The sequence below is a fragment of the Adiantum capillus-veneris genome, chromosome 25, assembly GCF_014529385.1.
Source record: "Adiantum capillus-veneris isolate H3 chromosome 25, ASM1452938v2, whole genome shotgun sequence".
NCBI lineage: Eukaryota > Viridiplantae > Streptophyta > Polypodiopsida > Polypodiales > Pteridaceae > Adiantum > Adiantum capillus-veneris.
In genome coordinates, this window is record NC_140955.1 from 58,152,235 (window position 1) to 58,172,754 (window position 20,520).

General features: G+C 41.2%; 1 protein-coding gene across 1 annotated transcript; it reads right to left on the minus strand.

The window, feature by feature from the left end:
- Positions 1–12,843: 12,843 nt before the first annotated feature.
- Positions 12,844–14,549, minus strand: LOC147424945 (uncharacterized). The gene has a single exon (XM_086499869.1). It carries the CDS (start codon positions 14,185–14,187, stop codon positions 13,036–13,038), a length of 1,152 nt encoding a protein of 383 aa, XP_086355995.1. The 5' UTR covers positions 14,188–14,549; the 3' UTR covers positions 12,844–13,035.
- Between the last annotated feature and the right edge of the window lie 5,971 nt (positions 14,550–20,520).

The following is a 20,520-nucleotide window of genomic DNA, read 5'->3' on the forward strand; positions in this document are numbered from 1 at the left end:
TGACGGCTCAAAGGCACGACCTACAAGGAATGGAAACAATAGGTACACTTGCCTTCAAGATGAGGGTAATCTCAAGTCTTGTGTTTAATGGGAGATGGAAGCATTGCGAAGGCGATGTCAGTCATTGTAGAGTCTCTCATGAAAGAAATTTTCCCATCCATATAGACTTTCCATTGATTTTAGAACCAAAATCTCCATGTTTTCTTTTCTAATGAAGGCAAAGGTTATCCATGATCAACTATTGTCTACAAAAAGTGCATTGATCAATACTCAGTTAGCTGCTTTGGTACTCATAAAATTGCTTGAGGAATATGAAAATTGTGTCTAGAACACTATGCTTGCTAATCACAAAGGAAAAGGTAAAATTTGATGATCTTGTCTCTTTTCTCATTGAGGAGGAATCCTTATTACTCATTGAAGGCAAAATTCAAGTTTTTGGCAAAGATGGTGAAGCACTTATTGCTTCTGATTCTAGAAAGAAGTCCACAAGCCATTGTTACAACTATAGAAAGCGTGGTCATTTGTCTTGGGAATGCATATCCAAAGGCAAAGAAAAATCTTGACAAAGGACAATAACAAAGGCAAAGGCAAGCATGATGAGGACACTAAAGACAATGATCTTGTGAAGGACTCAATAGAGAATGCCAATGTGGAGGTGACGACACTAGCAAAGGCTCCAAAGGCAAAGGCAAGCATGATGACAACATTAAAGACAATGATTTGTGAAGGAATCAATAGAGAATTCCCGTGTGGAGGTGACGATACTAGCAAAGGATCCAACCTTCTAGTCAGGTGGTCATTACTGCAACTTGCTTCAGCCAGAGAGAGGCTTGTGAGTGGAAAAGAGGAGCAAAGAGTGCTCCCTGTAGATGATTTGGACCCCCCAAAGAGAGGCTTGTGAGCGGCAAAGAGGAGAAAACAGTGCCCCCTACAAATAATTGGGGCCCATGTGTTGGAGTTCAAGCTATCGACGAAAATATTCACCTTTATTCTTTATCATTGAGGATACATAGCCAATTCTTGTAGTACATATTATCATTATCCATAGTAAATCCTTCAATAATATGACTTTCTTGTTCTGTATAGGATGTAAGAGCATGAGAGATCGTATTCTTGAAAAATATGGGTCATCAAGGAGTAATTAGCCATAATTTGTAGGTGATGGTGTCTCAACAGTAGATATTGCACCAATTATACTCTTCCTAAATGGAGCATCTGCGATAGCATTCTGTCTTCCCCTAGTTTATATTCAATGTTGAAATCATGCTCTCATAATATTTCTATCCATCTATGTTGTCTCATTTTTAAATCTAGTTGTGTAAACAACCACCTCAAGCTCTTATGATCAGTATGTAGCTCAAACGTCATCCTAAACGATAATGTCGCCATATTTTTAGAGCATGAACCACTGCCAATAGTTCAAGATCATGAGTGGTATAGTTCAATTGTTGGAGTTTACGTGACTCATAAGCTATGTGTTTCCCTTGTTGACTTAGGACACCACCTATAGATTTTCCACTAGCAACGGTTGATACTGTTAAAGTTTTTCAAAAATCCATCAGCTGTAGTACCGATGCATTTACTAATACTTCCTTGAGTTTCTCAAATCTTGCTTGGGATGCTTTAGTCCATAAGAAATTTTGGTTTTCTTAAGAGGATTTGTCATGACTGATGCTATCTTTGCATAATTCATAACAAATATGTGGTACCATCCTTTGAGTCCAAGATATCCTTAGATCTCTCTTATGGAACTCGGTGTGTAGGGAAATTTATGACAACTTCAATCTTTGCAGGGTCTATTGATACACCTTCTCTAGTGATTACGAAACCAAGGTTCTCAAATTTTTTTGTGAAGAAGGTACACTTACTCTTCTTAGCATAGAGTTGGTGTTGTTGGAGAAGTTCTAGTACATGTCATGACCTTCATGTTCTTCTACATTCTTAGGAAAGACTAGAATTTCATCAAAGAAAACAAGAACAAAATCGTCTAAATGTTCTCAAAAGATATCTGTCATGAGCCTATTGAATGTAGCAGGGGCATTTGTGAGACCAAAGGGCATGACAGTGTACTCATAATGACCAAACCGAGTGTTAAATCCTATCTTGAGAATATCCTCTTCCTTTATAAAAATTTAGTAATATCCAGACCTTAAATCAATTTTTGAGAACATGGATGCACCTTGTAACCTATCTAACAGCTCGTCGATCCATGGTATTTTTTACGGTGACTTGGTTAAGCCATCTGGTAACAATACAAAGGTGGAGTGTTCCATTCTTCTTTCGGTTCAAAACGAGGCGTTGAAACACTGGGACGTATAAATCCTTGATCAAGTAGCTGAGAAAGTTTTTTTGTAAGCTCGGTAGCCTTTGGTACAGACATTTTGTAGGGTCTATGGGCTACTGGTTGGGCTCTTGGAATAAGCTCAGTAGCATGATCAACCTCACACTTAGGTGGTAACTCAGTGAGTTCTTCTAGGAAAACATCATCATATTCAGTCAACCATTCTAGTTTGGTTTGGGTGGTTTGCTTGTTGGTGGGGTTTAGCTTGACTGCATAAATTTTTTTCCTCGTATAAGCCTTTAATAGTTTTGTGAAAGTGACTAGCCAAAGTTTTGATTTCCCTGTAATACCTCTTGTTATCGTCATTCTCAAAAGTTAGTAAAGCCTTCTTACAATGTATGGATGCATCATTCTTCTTTAGCGAATCCATCCCTAGTATAACATCATAAATCCCAATTGGGGGAGTACCCAAAATTGAGCATTAGTGTTCTCATTCCCTAGTTTGAATTTGATTTGTCCTACTATTGTAAGTGACTTGGTTTTCTTGGCCGTCGCAAGTTCAACCGTGAGTGAGAAATCAAAATGTTCAGGTAATTGTAGATTCCTTACGCACTTTGGAGATATAAAAGAGTGTGTGCTTCCTGGATTGATAAGTAAGGTAAACTTTTTACCTTTGTATTCAGCAGGTGTTTGAAGGACGGAGAATTGCTAGCTGGCTCCTTGATGTTCAGTTGCTGCATGAATGTGAGCCATTGGTTCTTCTCTCTCATCAATTTCAACGGCATTAAGTTTATTAACATGAGCTACGTTAGGGTTGCGAGGTCCCCCAAATTGTGGGCAAGGAGGGTTTACATTGGCTTGGCGTCGCCCTCCTTGCTTATTGATAGTGCCTCGTGCTTGTTGACCAAGAGGTTGAGGGTTCTGTAAGTGAGAAGGAAGACGCGGTAGTGGAATATTATTTGGGTTGGAAAAAATGCCTTGGGATAATCTAATTCTTGGTTTTCCCATGGGATGGTTCACCATGGGTTAATCACGGTGAGGGAACTCTCTTTGTATGTGACCCAGTTTTGTAAGCATTTTATGCATAAATGATCACAAAAGGCTCTATTCCTTGAAAAGTTAGACATACCTCTTGGATCTGTTCTAGGGTTGACATTATCTTTGTGGGGTCGAGGATGTCTAAAGTTGTGGTTGGAGGTTTTCTCAACATGGTTTCTCCTTGTTAAATTGAGATCCATTTCAATGGGCTTCCCTACATCTAATATGTTGGCAAAGGCAATAAGTTGTAGGGCTTCGAGGTGTTCCTTTAGAGGTGAGTGAAGTCCTGATATAAATTGAGCAATGACTTCTTGAGCCATACCTTGAGGTGCATATTTAACCAGAATTAAGAAGTGTTGATAGTGTCCTTCTAAATCCCTATTGCCCTGATTGCAATCAAGAAATGCATTGGTCTGCTCCGAATGATATGTAAAATTTTGGTAATTCTTTAGAAGGCGAGTCTTGAGGTATTGTCACGTAGCATTGGCGGGTTCAATGTGGTTCTTTCTACAGTGATCCTTCCACCAAAATTTGGCTATCTTCTCTAACTTGAAGCGAGCCATGGTAGCCTTGCTCTTGTTTTTGGAGTGGGCTAGATGAAAGTAGTCCTCCATCTTCTCAATCTATTCTTTGACAGTCTTTCCAACATCGCATCCTTCACCGTCAAAATTCCCAAGTTGGGACTTTCAAAGCATGGCATCGATGTCACATTTGATTTTTATTTGAAGGGCATTATGGCCAACATCTGCATGGCCATTTGGGTTGGCACTTGTGGAGGCATTCTTTGGGGCTAGTTTTGTAAGTTAGCTTGAATCATTATGAAAAACTCTTGAGATATCGGAATCGAGTACTTTTACTTTTGTAAATATAACTTCATCCGGTTTTAGTAAAACAATTTTCCTAAGCTTTGAAGAAAAAACAAAAGAGAAAAATAAAATAAAATTGGAGAATTTAGACTCATATAAATTAAATGTGGTCCCAATTGTAGTATCGAATGTTTTTGGTGTGTATTGACCAGCTTCATCTTCATCGTCGTACCACTCTTCACTACCACTTGTATTACTCTCTGGTAGTCCATGGACCCAATTGACATGAGATTTTCTCTCCCTTAACTTCTCACTAGAAAAGAGGGGTGTTCGTGCATACTGTTGAGAGGATATACGAACATATTCTCAAAACCAGCGAGGTTTCTCTCCCTTAACTTCTCACTAGAAAAAAATTTAAAATAACTCAAAATCAATGCAGAATCAGTCTGCGATCGAGGACAACCGATAGAAGAGAAAGAAATATTGATCATCCTTATGCGAACAGAGTTTTCATCCGATGTGTAATAGGAGATATCTTTAATTTAACAGAGATGTTTTTATCATTTATGCAGAATTTCAGTTTTAAACATCTTCTTACCTTGATCCTTTCCACACGCATGCATAATTCATTATGCGCAATTATTAGTTAAACCACATTACGACGGAATACTTTTGAGCATAAAGTTGAAAGAGTAATCTTATAATTACCTTTGGCGTAGATGTACACTCTCTGTGTAAGAGGAGACGGAAGAGTCGCATACTCGTTTCTCTTTCAAAGGAGATGAACACAGACAAGAATTGACTATAATTCAATTCATTTATGCAATCAGAACGAAAAGGGTGTGTATCTCACATACCTTCTCTGAGTAGTGAAGAAGAGTACTCCCACGAAGAAGATGACAATTGCCTACGAGCGACTCTCTGATAGATTTCTTGCCTTGCGAGGAAGAAAATGGGAGAAGCCAAGTAGAAGCCCTGCAAGAAGCTCTCACCTCTCTCTGTAGAGCCTTCCCTCTCTCTGTACGATGCTCTATAGCTCTCCCAGAATTGCTCTCCCAATTTCTAGCGCTAGTTTTTTTGGCCTCCTCCTTTTGTAGTGATCTCCACAACCCCACTAAAGTTCTATTGAGTTATTGTGTGGTCCAATTCCTCATGCTATCTGGAGTTCTTGTTCACAGTCTAAGTGCATGGCTTCCTTTTTCGTGGGGCTTCTCATAATCTATTTGGCTCATGACGTGTAATACTCGGGTCCCTCAAGTTGGTTAATCCGTCGGATGTCCCATAACATATTTTTTGTTTTTGAGTAGTTACGGTTTATGCGCGTCTTCTCAGTAGCAAAAGTCGATTTTTATTTCGTAACACGACTTGCATTGTTAAGAAAAATTCCCGTGATCTTTAAGCACGATAAAATTTACACAATAATAATAATAATAATAATATTAGATTACTTTCAAAATCGATCAGATGGATAGTTTAATTATTATTATTTTTTGAATTGATCTGTTTATTTATTTTTTTTAGATTCAGGGATCTTACATGTTCTATGAAAAACATAGAGCAATGTTGGATAGCCTCGTCTTGAAAGTTTCCTAGAAAAGCAAAAAGATCATGTTGATTAGCCTCCAACCATGAAATGTATTTCTTAACTGTAAAGAAAGAGGATGCAAGAGAGCTACACAAGATAAGCACAAAGCACACAAAGATGGAAAGATTCTTCTTCTTAGTACAGAAAAGAGAGTACAAAATGACTAAGTGCTAAAACTGAAAAGTAGCACATATGTACATGCGGTCACTAAGTGTGAACTCGCTAGAAGCGTACTAGGCTGGCACTATAAGTGTAGTCCAGCTATAGAATCACTGGCAGAGATCCTCCGTGTCGGTCACCTAACGCGCCAGTGAGTAAATATCGTAAGCGGCCAAGACCCGTAGTGGATGTCAGCTCAAGATGTAGAGCTCGACATCTCAACACTCCCCCTCGAGCTCTGCATGTCGCAGAGTCCAAGCATAGTCCGGAAACGTCAAAGCTTCTCAGCTCCGAGGGCCTTGGTAAAGATATCCGCTATCTGCTCCTCTGTGCTGACGTAGACCAAGTCGATGTCACCCGCCAACACTCGCTCTCGAACGTAGTGGTAATCGACCTCTATGTGCTTGGTCCTGGCATGGAACACTGGGTTCCTAGCCAACTGCATGCTGCTGAGGTTGTCACAATGGATGACAATCTGCGGATCCACCTGCACTCCCAAGTCCTCAAGTAATGTGCTTAGCCAAGCTACCTCGCACGCCGCAACTGCTGCACCTCTGTACTCAGTCTCTGTGCTCGATAAAGCAACCGTAGGCTGCTTTTTGTTGCTCCAAGTAACAGCAGCACTCCCAAAAGAGAACATGAAGCCACTCGTAGATCTCCTATCAACAATGCTACCTGCCCAATCTGCATCTGTATACCCATACAATGCTAATGGCGCATCTGCTGCATAGAACAATGCGTAGTCAAGAGTCCCTTGCACATACCGAAGTGTGCGTCGTACTCCATCCAAATGTGGCTTCCTTGGAAGCTGCATGAGCTGACTCTCCAAGCCTACTGTGTAGCTCATGTCTGGCCTCATGATATTCAAGTAGATTAGACTACCCACAATCTTCCTGTACATCTTGACATCCTCAACAACATAACCCTTCTCTGCACTCAGCTTTGCATTCACATCCAAGGGAATAGAAATTGGCTTACAATCAGCCATACCATACTTTGACAACATGTCCAAAGCATACTGTCTCTGTGATAGCCATACACCCTCTGGAGTCTTGATCACCTCAATGCCAAGAAAGTAGAGCAACTCGCCCAAATCTTTCATTCCAAACTCCTCTTTGAGAAGACCCTTCACATGGTCAATCTCCATAGCATTGTCACCCACAATAATAAGGTCATCTACATATATGGTAATTATCACAATCCCCACATCACTGTCACGTACATAGAGTGAATGATCAGCATGAGCTCTCCTAAACCCAATACTGACAAGATACTTGGCAATTCTGTCATACCATGCTCTAGAGCCCTGCTTCAAACCATACAAAGCTTTGAGAAGTCTGCATACATAATCTGGGTAACCTGGATCGACATAACCAGGTGGCTGATCCATATACACTTCCTCTTGCAACTCACCATTCAAGAAGGCATTCTTTACATCCATTTGATGCATAATCCATCCTCTAGATGCAGCCACTGCTATGACAGCTCTCACAGTCGTCATCTTTGCCACTGGAGCAAAGGTCTCCTCATAGTCTATTCCATACGTCTCTGCATAGCCCTTTGCAACCAGCCTTGCCTTGTGACGCTCAATGTTACCATCAGCTTTATGCTTGGTTTTATACACCCATTTACAGCCAATAGCTTTCTTGCCACTTGGCAATGGCACCAACTCCCATGTGTCATTTGCTTCCAATGCAGCCATCTCTTCATTCATTGCATCATCCCAATGCACATTTCCAACTGCATCCTCAAAACATGTGGGCTCCACATCCTGTATCACCTTAGCCATGTAGGCTTGGGGATGCGCTAGATACCCATCATAAGTCAATTTCTGAACTAGATTTCTGACTCTATTAGATCTGTGCGGTCCTCGGTCACTCCTTTGCCCTCTAGAATCTTCTTGTACTTTCCTTACACCAGGTGTCCTGACAGTCGGAATTCCAAATTCCTCATCAAGACTTTGTTCAAAACCATCTGAATCCATGTCTACATATGAAAACCCTGATGATGCATCAGCCATAAAGGGAGGTTCATCAACCTTTTCCTTTCCTTTTCGTGATACATTCCCTGTACCTACTGGTGGAGTAACCTGGGTACGTAGTCTACCATTCCATGGCTTCTCAACAGAGCCACGAGAAGAGGACTCTTGTGGTCCACTCAAAACCTGTGACTGTGGCCTCACATTTTGTACAACCACATCATCTTTTACATCAGCCCCAATAGTGCCATGTGCATTACTGTACCAGCTACTCATCTCATCAAAGACTACATCTCTGCTCACTCGTAATTCTCGTGTAGTAGGATTGTAGCACCTGTACCCCTTTTGTTCAAGGGAATATCCCACAAGAATACATTTCTCTGCTTTAGGATCCAATTTCCTACGCAACTCATCTGGTACATGCACGTAAGTCATGCAGCCAAACACTTTCAAGTGTGCCAAATTAGGCTTTGTACCTGTAAACTTTTCCTCAGGTGTTACATCATGCACCGCAGCTGTAGGTGTCCTGTTCATAATGTACGCAGCTGTATTTACATCTTCAGCTTAGAAATGATGAGGCATGTTCTTCTCATTCATCAATGCACGTGCAACCTCTACAATGTGCCTGTTTTTCCTTTCTACGACCCCATTCTGCTGTGGAGTATATCTGCATGTAAACTGCCTACGTATACCATGCATTCGCAGAAAATCTGAAAAATCATTGGAAAAGTACTCTCCCCCTCCATCTGATCTCAATGTCTTGTTTGCATATCTGTCTCCTTCTCAATCATGACTTTGAAGTCTTGAAAGTGACCAAACGCTTCACTTTTGTTACGCATGAAGTAGACCCATACTTTCCTCGTATGGTCATCAATGAAAGAGACATAATACTTGAAACCATGTATACTTGCAGTATCGATTGGACCCCAAACATCTGTGTGCACCACCTCAAGTGGCTTTTTACATACATTGCGCTCATGTGGAAATGAGCCCTTTGACTGTTTTCCAAACTGGCATGCTGCACACACTTTATGCATACCATCCACCTTGAATTTGGGCAAACCTTTTACAATCTGTTTTGATTGCATGCTGCGCAATCTCTGCTCATTGACATGGCCAATGCGTTTGTGCCAAATGTCAACATCAGCCACAACACATGTGCCCTGTGCAAATAATGCAGCTTTTACCTCAGGCATGTCTACATTCAGTGTAAACATTCTGCCCACACATTTTCCCTCTGTGATCAGCTTACAGCCATTCTGAAAATCTTCTACATAACAGCCATTTGGATTGAAGTGAACCTGCAAACCCTGCTCAACCATTTGTCCAACAGAAACAAGATTCTTTGTAATGTTTGGGACATGAAGTACATCTGCTAAGTACTTTGATTTCCCACTCTTCGTATTTAGAGGTATGTCCCCTACATGAGCAATGGGGTGAGCTGTGTCATCTCCTATCTGCACATAGCCTGACACATCTGGTTTGCGCATATCTCTAAACCACTCTCCACGAGACGTCATGTGATTAGAGGCACCTGAATCCACATACCAAACATCATCTTGGGTGGAATTCTCTGCAGTCATTGTATTCATTACATGCTGCATAACAAACATGCGCTCGTTTTTGCTGTCATCTGCACCTCTGCTAGTAGATTCATAGTTTCCATGTTCTCTCTTTCCACTTGCTTTTCCCTTTGGATAGTCACGTGACATGTGACCTCTTTCACCACAAGTCCAACATTCTCTGCTATCTGCAGTATGTTGCTGCCTGCTTAATCCTGCACCATGACCTCTTTGACTCCCCCTGCCTTGAGACTGGTTTCCCCTGCCACCTGTATTGTTTTGATTTGATTGACCTTCTTGAAATTGGCCCCTGCAACTCCTTGGGCCTCGACCACAACCTCTACCTCTACCTCTGTTGGAGTTAGAATAAAAGGCCTGTTCAGAATTATTTCTGCCATGAGAAGAAGATGTGTCAAGGTTCTTCTCCTCAAGAATAAGCATAGAAATCAAATCTTGGAACACGGGGATGTCGTCTCTTGTATTCATGGAAGACCTGAAATGTACATACTCATCTCCTAGACCATCCAAGCATGCACGGACAATGTCATCGTCTTCCACTGAGACTTTAATAGATCCAAGAGCCTCGATGATCCTCTTGATCTTCAAAGCATAATCATTGATGGAGAGGTTGTTCCTCTTAACCTGATTTAGCTCCGACTTTAGTTGAAGCTTCCTGGCCTTGGTGTTCACCTCGAACACTCTGCTAAGTTTTTCCATGCAATGGCGGGGGTTTCAGCATCCTGTAGATAGCCCATCATGCCATCTGTAATGCTCATAGAAATCCAATACATCACTTTGCTCGAGCCTTGTTGCCATTCCCTCAAAGCTTTCCTTTGTTCTGTTGTAGCATTTGCCTCGGGAATCTCTGGTTCCTTTTCATTGTCTCCTTCTACATAGTCCCAATAACCTTTTCCTTTTAGGAAATTTGTTATTCTGAACTTCCATACAGGGTAGTTATTTTTCTCAAGCTTCTCAGTAACAATCTCACTGAAACCGTCAGACATCTTGAAGCACTAAGACAAAATAGCTGCAATCTGCAAAAACCTGCAAATCTGTTGAACCTGCTATCGTGGTACCTGTAACGCTTTCTACACTCAACGAGTGTCCACAATCAAGCGTACATACAACCACTGTACTTGTACAGTAAATCTCTGTGTACTGCACTTTGGAGACCTATTTAGAAACCTGTACGAACGAAGGGATTGTGATGCCCTTGCTCTCTTAAACTCTCTTGCCTACACCAAGCTCTGATACCATGTAAAGAAAGAGGATGCAAGAGAGCTACACAAGATAAGCACAAAGCACACAGAGATGGAAAGTTTCTTCTTCTTCTTCGTACAGAAAAGAGAGTACAAAATGACTAAGTGCTTAAACTGAAAAGTATCACATATGTACATGCGGTCACTACGTGTGAACTCGCTAGAAGCATACTAAGCTGGCACTATAAGTGTAGTCCAGTTGTAGAATCACTGGCAAATATCCTCCGTGTCGGTCACCTAACGCGCCATTGAGTAAATATCGTAAGCGGCCAAGACCCGTAGTGGATGCCAGCTCAAGATGTAGAGCTTGACATCTCAACATTAACATCCTTCAAAGTTAGAACAAATCCACTCAAAGAGTTTATTGATTGACACCATAAGGTCTTTGGACTTTGCATTGAATATTCACCTCATTGCAAACACAACAATTCTAACAAATCCTCAAACATAGTGAGCAAGCTTCCTTTTGCACTTCATTCCTTGAGTATGTAGTCTCTTTGACCCCTTTTAAGCAACAATATGAAGCCAAAGGCATCAGGATGATTAGTGACCTCATTGGGATCATGTGGCTCTTCAACGATAACAACTAGGGATGTGATGAAAGGGTTGCACATGTCTAAAAGAGGAAAATGTTTATATTATATTGAAATGTTTCCATGTAAGAAAGAAAATATTTCCTATATTATAAGGTTTTTGCAAGAGAATACGGGTTGACAAAGGTTCACTCTTACCTATTTTACATCTTGTTGTGCATAGTAACATGTAAAGCAATGTGTTGTATCTTAGAAGATCAATGGGGCTATTTTCACATCAAAAATATTATTCTTTGCACCCCTTATATCTTGGTTGAGCTTTTCCACTCAATTTTATGGGTACTTTCAAACTACTAGTAAGAACTCATGATCTCATATTATGATGCCAATAAATTATCGTGCTAAGTTGGCCTTTGATGATCACTTGAAGCTTTCAATTTGGGCAATTATTCATGTTGTGATAAAAGCTTGGGATGAGCACCATCTATTGCCATGAATGGAAAAGAGTGCTTCTTTTTGCCATAGGCATGACAATGTAAGCGCTACAAATCTGACTCTGTGCAGTTAACAATTATTTGACCATCATAGGCAAACTACAAGTAGAGAAGAGGAAATTTTCAAGGTAGAAAATTCAAAGAGATTGATGAAACTTTCATAGAAAAATATACATAATAATGGTAAGGGATGTTTCAAGACCACTTCAAGCATGACTGTCCAAAAGTAAAGTAACAAAATGATTATACACATACAAATACCAGCAGGTGCAAATGAGCGGGAAGATTGTTTGTGGTGCAACATATGATGAACACCATCTCTACAAGATATCAAATTCTGGTGATCATGTATATATCTATGTGAATTTTGGTGGATGAATAACATAAACTGCCATAGTGAATGGTTTAGAGACCTTCAAACTTTTGACACTCCGAGGTATGTTGAGGCTCGAGAAGATATTGCACATCCTATTGCACATAAAGGGAATGTGCAATCGTCGTTGTTTGGCTGATGTGTTGTATATGCACAATACAACAAAGAATTTGGTGGAAGTTAAGCAAATAGATGAGCAAGGTTTGCATGTCAAGTTCAATTTTGATGGTTATAGAAGAATGTAAGGCTATGCACAAGGTAAAAAGGTGGGCAGAATGTTCACTCTTGATATAGATGTACCCACAAGGGTCGGGAGTTTTGCAGACATAGACATTTGGCATAAGCATATTGGACATGCAAATGTGCAACAATTGAATGCAAGCTCTTCAGCTGCTTTTGGACAACATAAAGTCTTTTACCATTTGTTGCCTTCTAAAGCTCATGATAAAGGGAATTGAGTATTACACTTTTTCAATGTGTTTTCAAAGTTTAATTGATTAGTACAAAGAAAAAGGTTCGAGCATAAATTCCTACTTAGCAAGCAACGAGTAAATCATAGGATCATAGCATTGCCCAAGAATCGTACAAAATACCATTCTCTGTGATGAACAATATTTAACCTTCTAACCCCGGAGGGTTCATTTGTAATAATAATGGGATGTTACCTTCGTGCATGAAATTCCCCTTTACAACCCCTATGAATGGGACTATTTTTTATAAAATGCATGGTTAGTTGTATAACCCCCCCTCCTTACACACATGTTACCACACGATAGAGCGAATCCACTCGGCTTATATGTATTTTTTAAAAAAATTTACAACACACCAAAGGCCCCGGAGGGGAGGTGCTTATCCCTTACGAATATTAGCCATGAAACATGGTCAAGCAAGGGCCACGTACCATCGAGCAAGAGCCATGCCACCTAATTGATAAGCACCACGTGTTGGGAACTGCTTATATGTATTCTTACTTGTTGGTATTCATGGCATCAAGATTCATTACCCAAACTTGAGCCTTGATAATTGTGTCATCGACAAAAAAGCCAGGCACCCCCACATAAAGAACTTGCTTGACCACTGGTAGATCATCCAAATTATCATCACATATGGTGCTCTCCTCCATTGCATCCATGTATTGCTCATTAAAGAATGATAGGAAGGGGACCCTCAAAAGCAGTGCGTTAAAAGAAAAAACAAGCTTGTGCAGAAGCCACACCTCTTTGACAAGTTCAAGCAACGTAGTGGCAAATTCGGAATTGCTTCCAAGGAGGTGGGTAAAGATGAACGCAATCCTGTCATTGATGTCGAGGCTAAAAAGAAGACCGTCACAAATGGATGCCACAAGACCCATTGTACATCTTTGAAAAAACATAGCAAATTCTGCATTTGCAGTCACAACATTTTCTGCCTCCTCATGATGAAACGTGTAGTACTCGTCGCGAAATCTGTGCTTTCGTTGTTGTGGTCTCTCAAAGGAAGGGATCCGTTGAGAGTTCTCAATGGGTAGACTGCAATGCACATAGGGATCCTCAAATTTGCAAAATAATAGAGAGCATAAAAAAGCCTGCAAAGCCTTGAGCTTGGTGTTTGCCCTCATTATCATGTGCTCATCACTCCTTAATGTCCTCATAATGGCGAACTCAAGTAGACCATTGGATAACATAATTAGATGATCAACTGTCAAGATGAGGTCCTGCTGAGAGAGCAGGGAGTACAGACATTCAGCGCACACCATGAGAGAGTTCTTCACTGCAGCATGCGTGCGACGCAATTGCATGATTTCATGAGAGCGATGGGGGCTTGGAGTAAAGGGGTTGATTTCTGCATAACTAGATCTACTAAATAGCAAAGCAGATCTGTACAAGTCTGCCTGGAGTCGACGCAAGCACATGATCCACTCACGCACCTCTACTGTCTGCTGTTCCTTCACCTCCTCTATATCCTGAATGAGAGCATGGACCTCGTTTGCACTAAGCAAGGCTTTGCACCGGAATTCCAGTCCAGCACGGTCGCCCCCCAAATGCGCCAGCACGCTCTGCAGGACTTCTAGATTCGCCCCCCTTATTAGTTTGGCCTGTAGACTCTCCATGGCTCTCATCTGTGATCGAAGTGCCTCCATGTCCACCACTAACAACTAGATCTGCGATGTGCTCAATCGCTCAGGGCTGATGGCCGCCCCTCCAGTGGAGGCCGGAGCTCCCTTGTGCTAAGAGCACTCTCTCTCTCTCTCTCTCTCTCTCTCTCTCTCGCCTAGATCCAGCCTATGCTCCACAACATCATTAAACATCATTAACTAGCCTTGCTTGGTGGGCCTTGCTATGTAACATCTATATAATATAGCATAACATATGCAAATAGACATTTAACATCACTCGATGTGAGAAGGATGGATACAACTTTGTGCATGTGCGTGCGAGACAGAGAGAGAGGGGGAGAGGAGAGAGAAGGATGGATACAGCTTTGTACATGTGCGTGCGCACGTGCACGCGCGCGCGAGAGAGAGAGAGAGAGAGAGAGAGAGAGAGAGCAAAGGCACAAAAATACAATGTGAAGTAAAGCACCTCTTATATGGGCACAAAAGGTCTTTTGACTTTTCACTTCCATGTGTCTTTTCATTTCCTAACACTTAATATGTTTTGCAAGACTTTTTATTTTTTCGAGAGATTAGGGAGACCTAATCACTACTAATGCATTTGATTCTTTAATACACCACATGTTAAAAATGTTATTATGTATTGCCTACCTACCATATGCAAAGAGTTGTATGTATAATTAACCTATAGAGATGTTGATCGACATCGAGTGTATAGTTCTGAAAGCATCATGCAGGTAAAGCAAACTGAAGGAAGCAACGTACAAAATTCTAAAAGAAGCAAAAAATAAAGCATCAATGGACTGCAAATTGAAATGAAGTGCTTTACTGACCTGAAATGTTGTACAGATGTTTTTGGATTGTCCAAGCTACACGTCGATCTTTGATTCAAGCTACAGAAAAGGAATGTGAATAGTTAAACATTTCATCTTGCAATAAAGTGCCATAAATTGAAGATGCTAAGTATACAGTGTACGTCATGCAAAAGTGCCATACAAAAGTATGATGGAGAGTTGGCACTGTGATCTCTCCAAAAATTATAAGAAACAGAAGCCGTGCCTTGCCCCATAGTGTTTATGTGTTGCGCCAAGCAAACGCATAATCATGGGGAGTTGGATGGAGATAACGAACCTTGCAATGTAGTCCAGCTGGAGTTACGCTTGTGCAATCGAAACAGCCTGTGTTTTGAGTATATGTTCTCCCTGTTAGACACAAAATACGCATTAGGATAAATTAGGGCATGTAGCATATTGATTAAGCTTGAAGAGAAATAGATCTAATTTTATTGCATGCTCAACAGTTGAGCCTGATAAGAACATCGCCAAAAAGAAACTCGTTAAAAAAAAACAACACTGATGGAAAACCGCTATCATTGAAGAGCGCTCCCACTATTTCGCTTGTTTTTGTCAACCCATCAATCTGTTGGGCTAGCAAACTCGCCAATCATCTACGAATTTGGAGAACACTTGTCATGATCTGGGCCATTGCCCAAGACAAAATCCCACGGCCAAGAGCCTGCAGATTAATGCTTTGAAAAGCTCTTGCGTTCCCTGCTTTTTTTTCTATATCATGGTTGTGGTACCATGGGTTATGAATAGAGGGGTGGACAAAACAGCCAACATGCAAGACATCCATGTTGTCTATCTCAAGCTCACCTTCAGATGGCACGCTGATAAACAACAACAGCACTACCACCACGTTGAGGACGCCACCATGATCTTTCAACAAATAACTCACCCATATGAAATCTTGTCTGACCCTCTCCAGTGTTTCTCTCACGACCTCACCCTCGACAACCAACCATAGAGCTCTTTCGTATCCGGACTGTGCCCTGCGTCTCATCATGTGCAACACCGCTGCACCATTAATCCTTCAATATGCTCAATAGGTGGAGGCTATGCCGCCTACAAGGTCTACTTCATTGCGGTACCAGGGATGAAGTTGAGGGTGGGGAGAGATTTCTTCCTCTACTATGGCCACCTTTTACTAAACACTAAAGAATATTTCAACGATGATTTCTTCCATGTTTATGGTACTGTATTTTTCAAACTGCAAGAACAAGAGCTGGAGTTTGCAATAGGTGCTACTGGCAATGGAATTCTTCCTCAGTAGCCACTCTCTACTGTTGTGAGCTTGCTTCAAGGCCTTCCTTCTTTTTTCCCCGGAGCGACCCCTCCCTCTTTGAATGGTGCTCCTTGGGAGCCTTCAACTAATGAATGGTGCTCCTCCCTCTTTGAAGGCTCCTTGGGAGCCTTCAATTGATGGCTTTTTCGCAGCCCTATAAAGGCTCTCTCCCCTTTTCAACATAGAGTGTTTTGAAACCCGTCGTGAACTCATTACATCGCAACGCTAAAAAGTAGCATGTCTGCAAGTCATCCAATCGAATTTACTGGCAAGGGTCAAGATCAGGCCAAGCGACTCGGTCCAATGGCCGGATTTGTCCCTTTTTAGTACAATGGTAGGATACTTCCATGTGATTTGTACCTGTATCCATGAAATCTTGGATCCATACCAAAATTTAATATCCCACCTGGACCCTCCTCATCCCCTGCATACACATTCCAAGTCGAATACTTAATATGGGCACCTTTTGCACAGAAAAGCTCAACTACAGCTGCATGCAGTTGTTTTTGTGTCAAAGCAATATTGGGATCGACCTCGTCAAGGCTCTTTTTTTTAGCCTGCTTTTGCGGTTGGGAATATTAAGAGATGTCTTCGACATTGATGTGGGGGATTGGCTAGGTGGGGATGTGGAGTGCAAGCCATTGCTGGTAGGCTCTGAGACGAAATTGGAGAAGCTAGGGAGGCTCCTTTTGAATGCCGGATATGTGGCAAACAGTGTCTTTGGAGAGGCCCTTGGGGATGGAAAAGCTCTATTGTACGATATTGAAGGGAAACAACGCTTCTACGTGGACGAGCTACGAAGTTATTTGAAAAAAATGCCTTAGGTCACCATATGAAAAATGAGGATAAAATAATTTTATTTATAAGCCAGATCGATAGGATTTCAACATTATGGCCGCTTTCTCTCATCACCTTCATAAAGTAAGGCCCACTCTGATACTTCTGCGTGTCGACCACTTTCCGACCACCATCCGGCCATAATATTCCGACAAAAAGGAATATTTTGGTAAATTTTGATTTTCGACGAGTGATTTTTCTTCACACACGATGGCTTCTCCTCGTAGCGGGGGCATTATAAATGTGCGTTTTTAATGCAAAAAATTACAAGGGTTAAATCAAGCTCCATAACATTAAAATTGAGATAGTTGCCATATAATGGTTAATTATTGTACTGTCTTTATTTTTCACTAATAGTGAGCCGATGCTGTGTACATTGGAATTTTGGAAAGTGAGGAGAAGGTGACATAAACAAAACCAATAATGCATGTGTCGTATTTATTTTTCCAATGAGCCCATATGGTTCTTATACAAAGTTAGTGAGAACCTACCCTATGGCCATGCAATAAGTGATAGGTACCACACATGAGCTCAAGTGTAAAGAGGGGCCTCTAATTTTTGGCACCAACTTAGTCGATTAAGAAATTAAATACCCAACTCCACATGTGTTGTGGGGTTTGGGGGCTACCCTATGGTCATGCAATAAGTCATACATACCACCCATGAACTCAAGTGTAAAGAGGGGCCTCTATGTTTTGGCACAAACTTAGTCAATAAAGAAATTAAATATCCAACTCCACAAGAGTTGTCGTGGAGTTTGGGAGCTTCCACTTTAGCTTGCAAGATTCCTTCTCTCTTCTCTTAATGCTATATTGTGTGTAGTAATTGTGTACATCTTCATCTCTTATAGGTTGTCACCATCAGATCTATTCTTGTGTGTGTGTGTGTGTGTGTGGTGTTATCTTGTCTACTTGTGTTTTTACTTGTGGATGCCCCTTGCACACGATTGCTAGAAATAGGGTCGCAGGCGAGCTACTTCACCGTCTCAAGCCCCAAATCTCGTTCCACCACCCTGCAGTAGGCCCGCCCTAATTTTCCAAATCTTTGATTCTCCCTTTGTCATCAGGATAGAAGGCCCGTGTTTCTCCATGCATGTCTACAATCTTGCTTTTAGGGAGGAGAACAATTACATGAGTGTTGGTGAGAAAAACTTTCAACGAAGCACTCGGGAATCTTAGCGCCATCCTCGCTCATGCTTTCAAAAAGCATTTCATGCCTAACACCTTGTCAAAACAAGTTGATGTTGGCTTCAAACTCTATGCAGACCAGGGGCAAGCACGTTCAATCAACGATATAAAAAGTGTGGCGCATGAAAAGCTCTCGCGCTATTGAGATGGAGATTACATGGCGACCTTCTTGCCCAAGCCCGTGAGCTCTCTCTGTGTTGCAGCTCCCTCCTCTCCCCTGACATGGTGGCCCGGTTGAGCATGGACTTTGCTTCACGCGATGAGGCAGTAGGGTCTCTCTCTCTCTCTCTCTCTCTCTCTCACACACACACACACACACACACACACACACACAAAGAGGGTCTCTCTCTCTCTCTCTCTCTCTCTCTCTCTCTCTCTCTCTCTCTCTCTCTCTCTCTCTCTCTCTCTCTCTCACACACACACACACACACACACACACACACACACACAAAGAGTAGCTAGAGTCAAACCTGACATGGTGGCCCAGTTGAGCATGGACTTTGCTTGGCGCGAGGAGGCAGTAGGGTCTCTCTCTCTCTCTCTCTCTCTCTCTCTCTCTCTCTCTCTCTCTCACAAACACACACACACACACAAAGAGTAGCTAGAGTCAAACCTGTTGCTTTCAAGGAACCTGCAAACTGCTTGTCCGAGCTGCTTCTGGGGAACCTGCGATGCCTGTGGAGAAGTTCGAAGATCTTCTAAGCGCAATTGAGCAACATAGTAGTTGATAGCTTTATTTAGATCTTTTCACGACAGCACAGCGTTTGTTTATTTTTTATTTGTTTTTAAATAATGCCACGTAGTGGCTTCTACGTTCATATACTGCGAAAAGAGCCTTGGACTCAATAAGTAATTATAAACTTTTCTCCTCCTCCTCTCTCTCTCTCTCTCTCAATTGGTTCCCCTAGTTTCCTTGCATGTGTGAAGCCTTGAGTTCAAGATTAACAAGATAGATCTATGTGATGGTTTCAACTTTCTACAACATTAGAACCTACCTCTCTCAAGTGTTTCAAAAAAGGTTTGCGTAGAGCCGGTTTAAAATCAAGGTTAGCGATTTCAAACCACGATAAGGGAAGAAAAACCAATAGAATTTATGAGAAACTAGTTCGAAATTTGGAAATCCTATTAGTACTTTTGATTTGCATATTTATAAGGAGGAAACCTTGTCCTTTATGAAACAAGTGAAAGGGTCACTTAGCTTTCTAAGAACTACTACATGACCCGTGCATTATTGCTGCTAGAAAATGCGTGTCTTCTATTCTTACAACTGCAAAAACGAAAAATTATATAGTTCCTACATGTATACACTCTCTTGCATTTTAAAACAAGGTGAGGACGCACAAAATCCTGCTAAGTCAAGGGGAGATGAGGGAGAGTAAGTTTAAATGCGTGCCCATAATCACATTGAATTTTTGTTGTGTTTTAAATAAGATTCTATGATTTGTTATACATATATAATCACAAGCTGTTTAAATATTACAAAGAGCCCCACTTAAATAATGTGAAAGGTGCATTTCAACATGTTGAAATAAAATAAAATGAGAAAAAAGTAAATAAACATAAAAAATAAAAACATATTTCAATGTTTTTTCATTAAAAAATATAAATTTAATAAACCTAGATAATAAAGCAAGATAGTGAAATGAATTTTTTGGAAGTCTTTAAAGGAGAAGACCTTTTATCAATACCTCATATCATGGAATCAAACTCTTATGAATTGACTTTTCAATCAAAAATGTGAATGAAACTTTGAAAGTAGCATTTAAAAGACTATGATGTCTTTCGATTCACAAGACTTTCAAGGCCCCTTGTGACACTTGTCAGGCAATGAAAATTGAACGACCTTCTATACTATAGATAATGGGGGAAGGGATTCTGGCCCTTCCTCCTTGCCACGTGTTATCAGCATCTCACTCCGACTCCTCCAGGCCATTGAAAATTGCACGATATAGGAAACAACCATACAGCTTGCGATCACAGAGAGAGAGAGAGAGAGAGAGAGAGAGAGAGAGAGAGAGGTGCAAATGTTAGTGCAAGCCATTTGTTACGTTCTCCGAATTGATGCAAGGTAGAGCCAGTGTTCCTAATTAGAGCTTGCAAGTAGGACATGTACACTGCAGAGAAAGCTTGGCGATGTGATGCGGGCGTTTACAAGCATTTTATTTTTTGACGATTTCCTCATCGGCAGGACCCAGGTGAAGCATTTGCGAGC

Bases quoted from the DNA above. Each gene is read 5' to 3' on its own strand.
- LOC147424945 (XM_086499869.1), bottom strand. From the start codon at position 14,187: ATGGAGGCACTTCGATCACAGATGAGAGCCATGGAGAGTCTACAGGCC.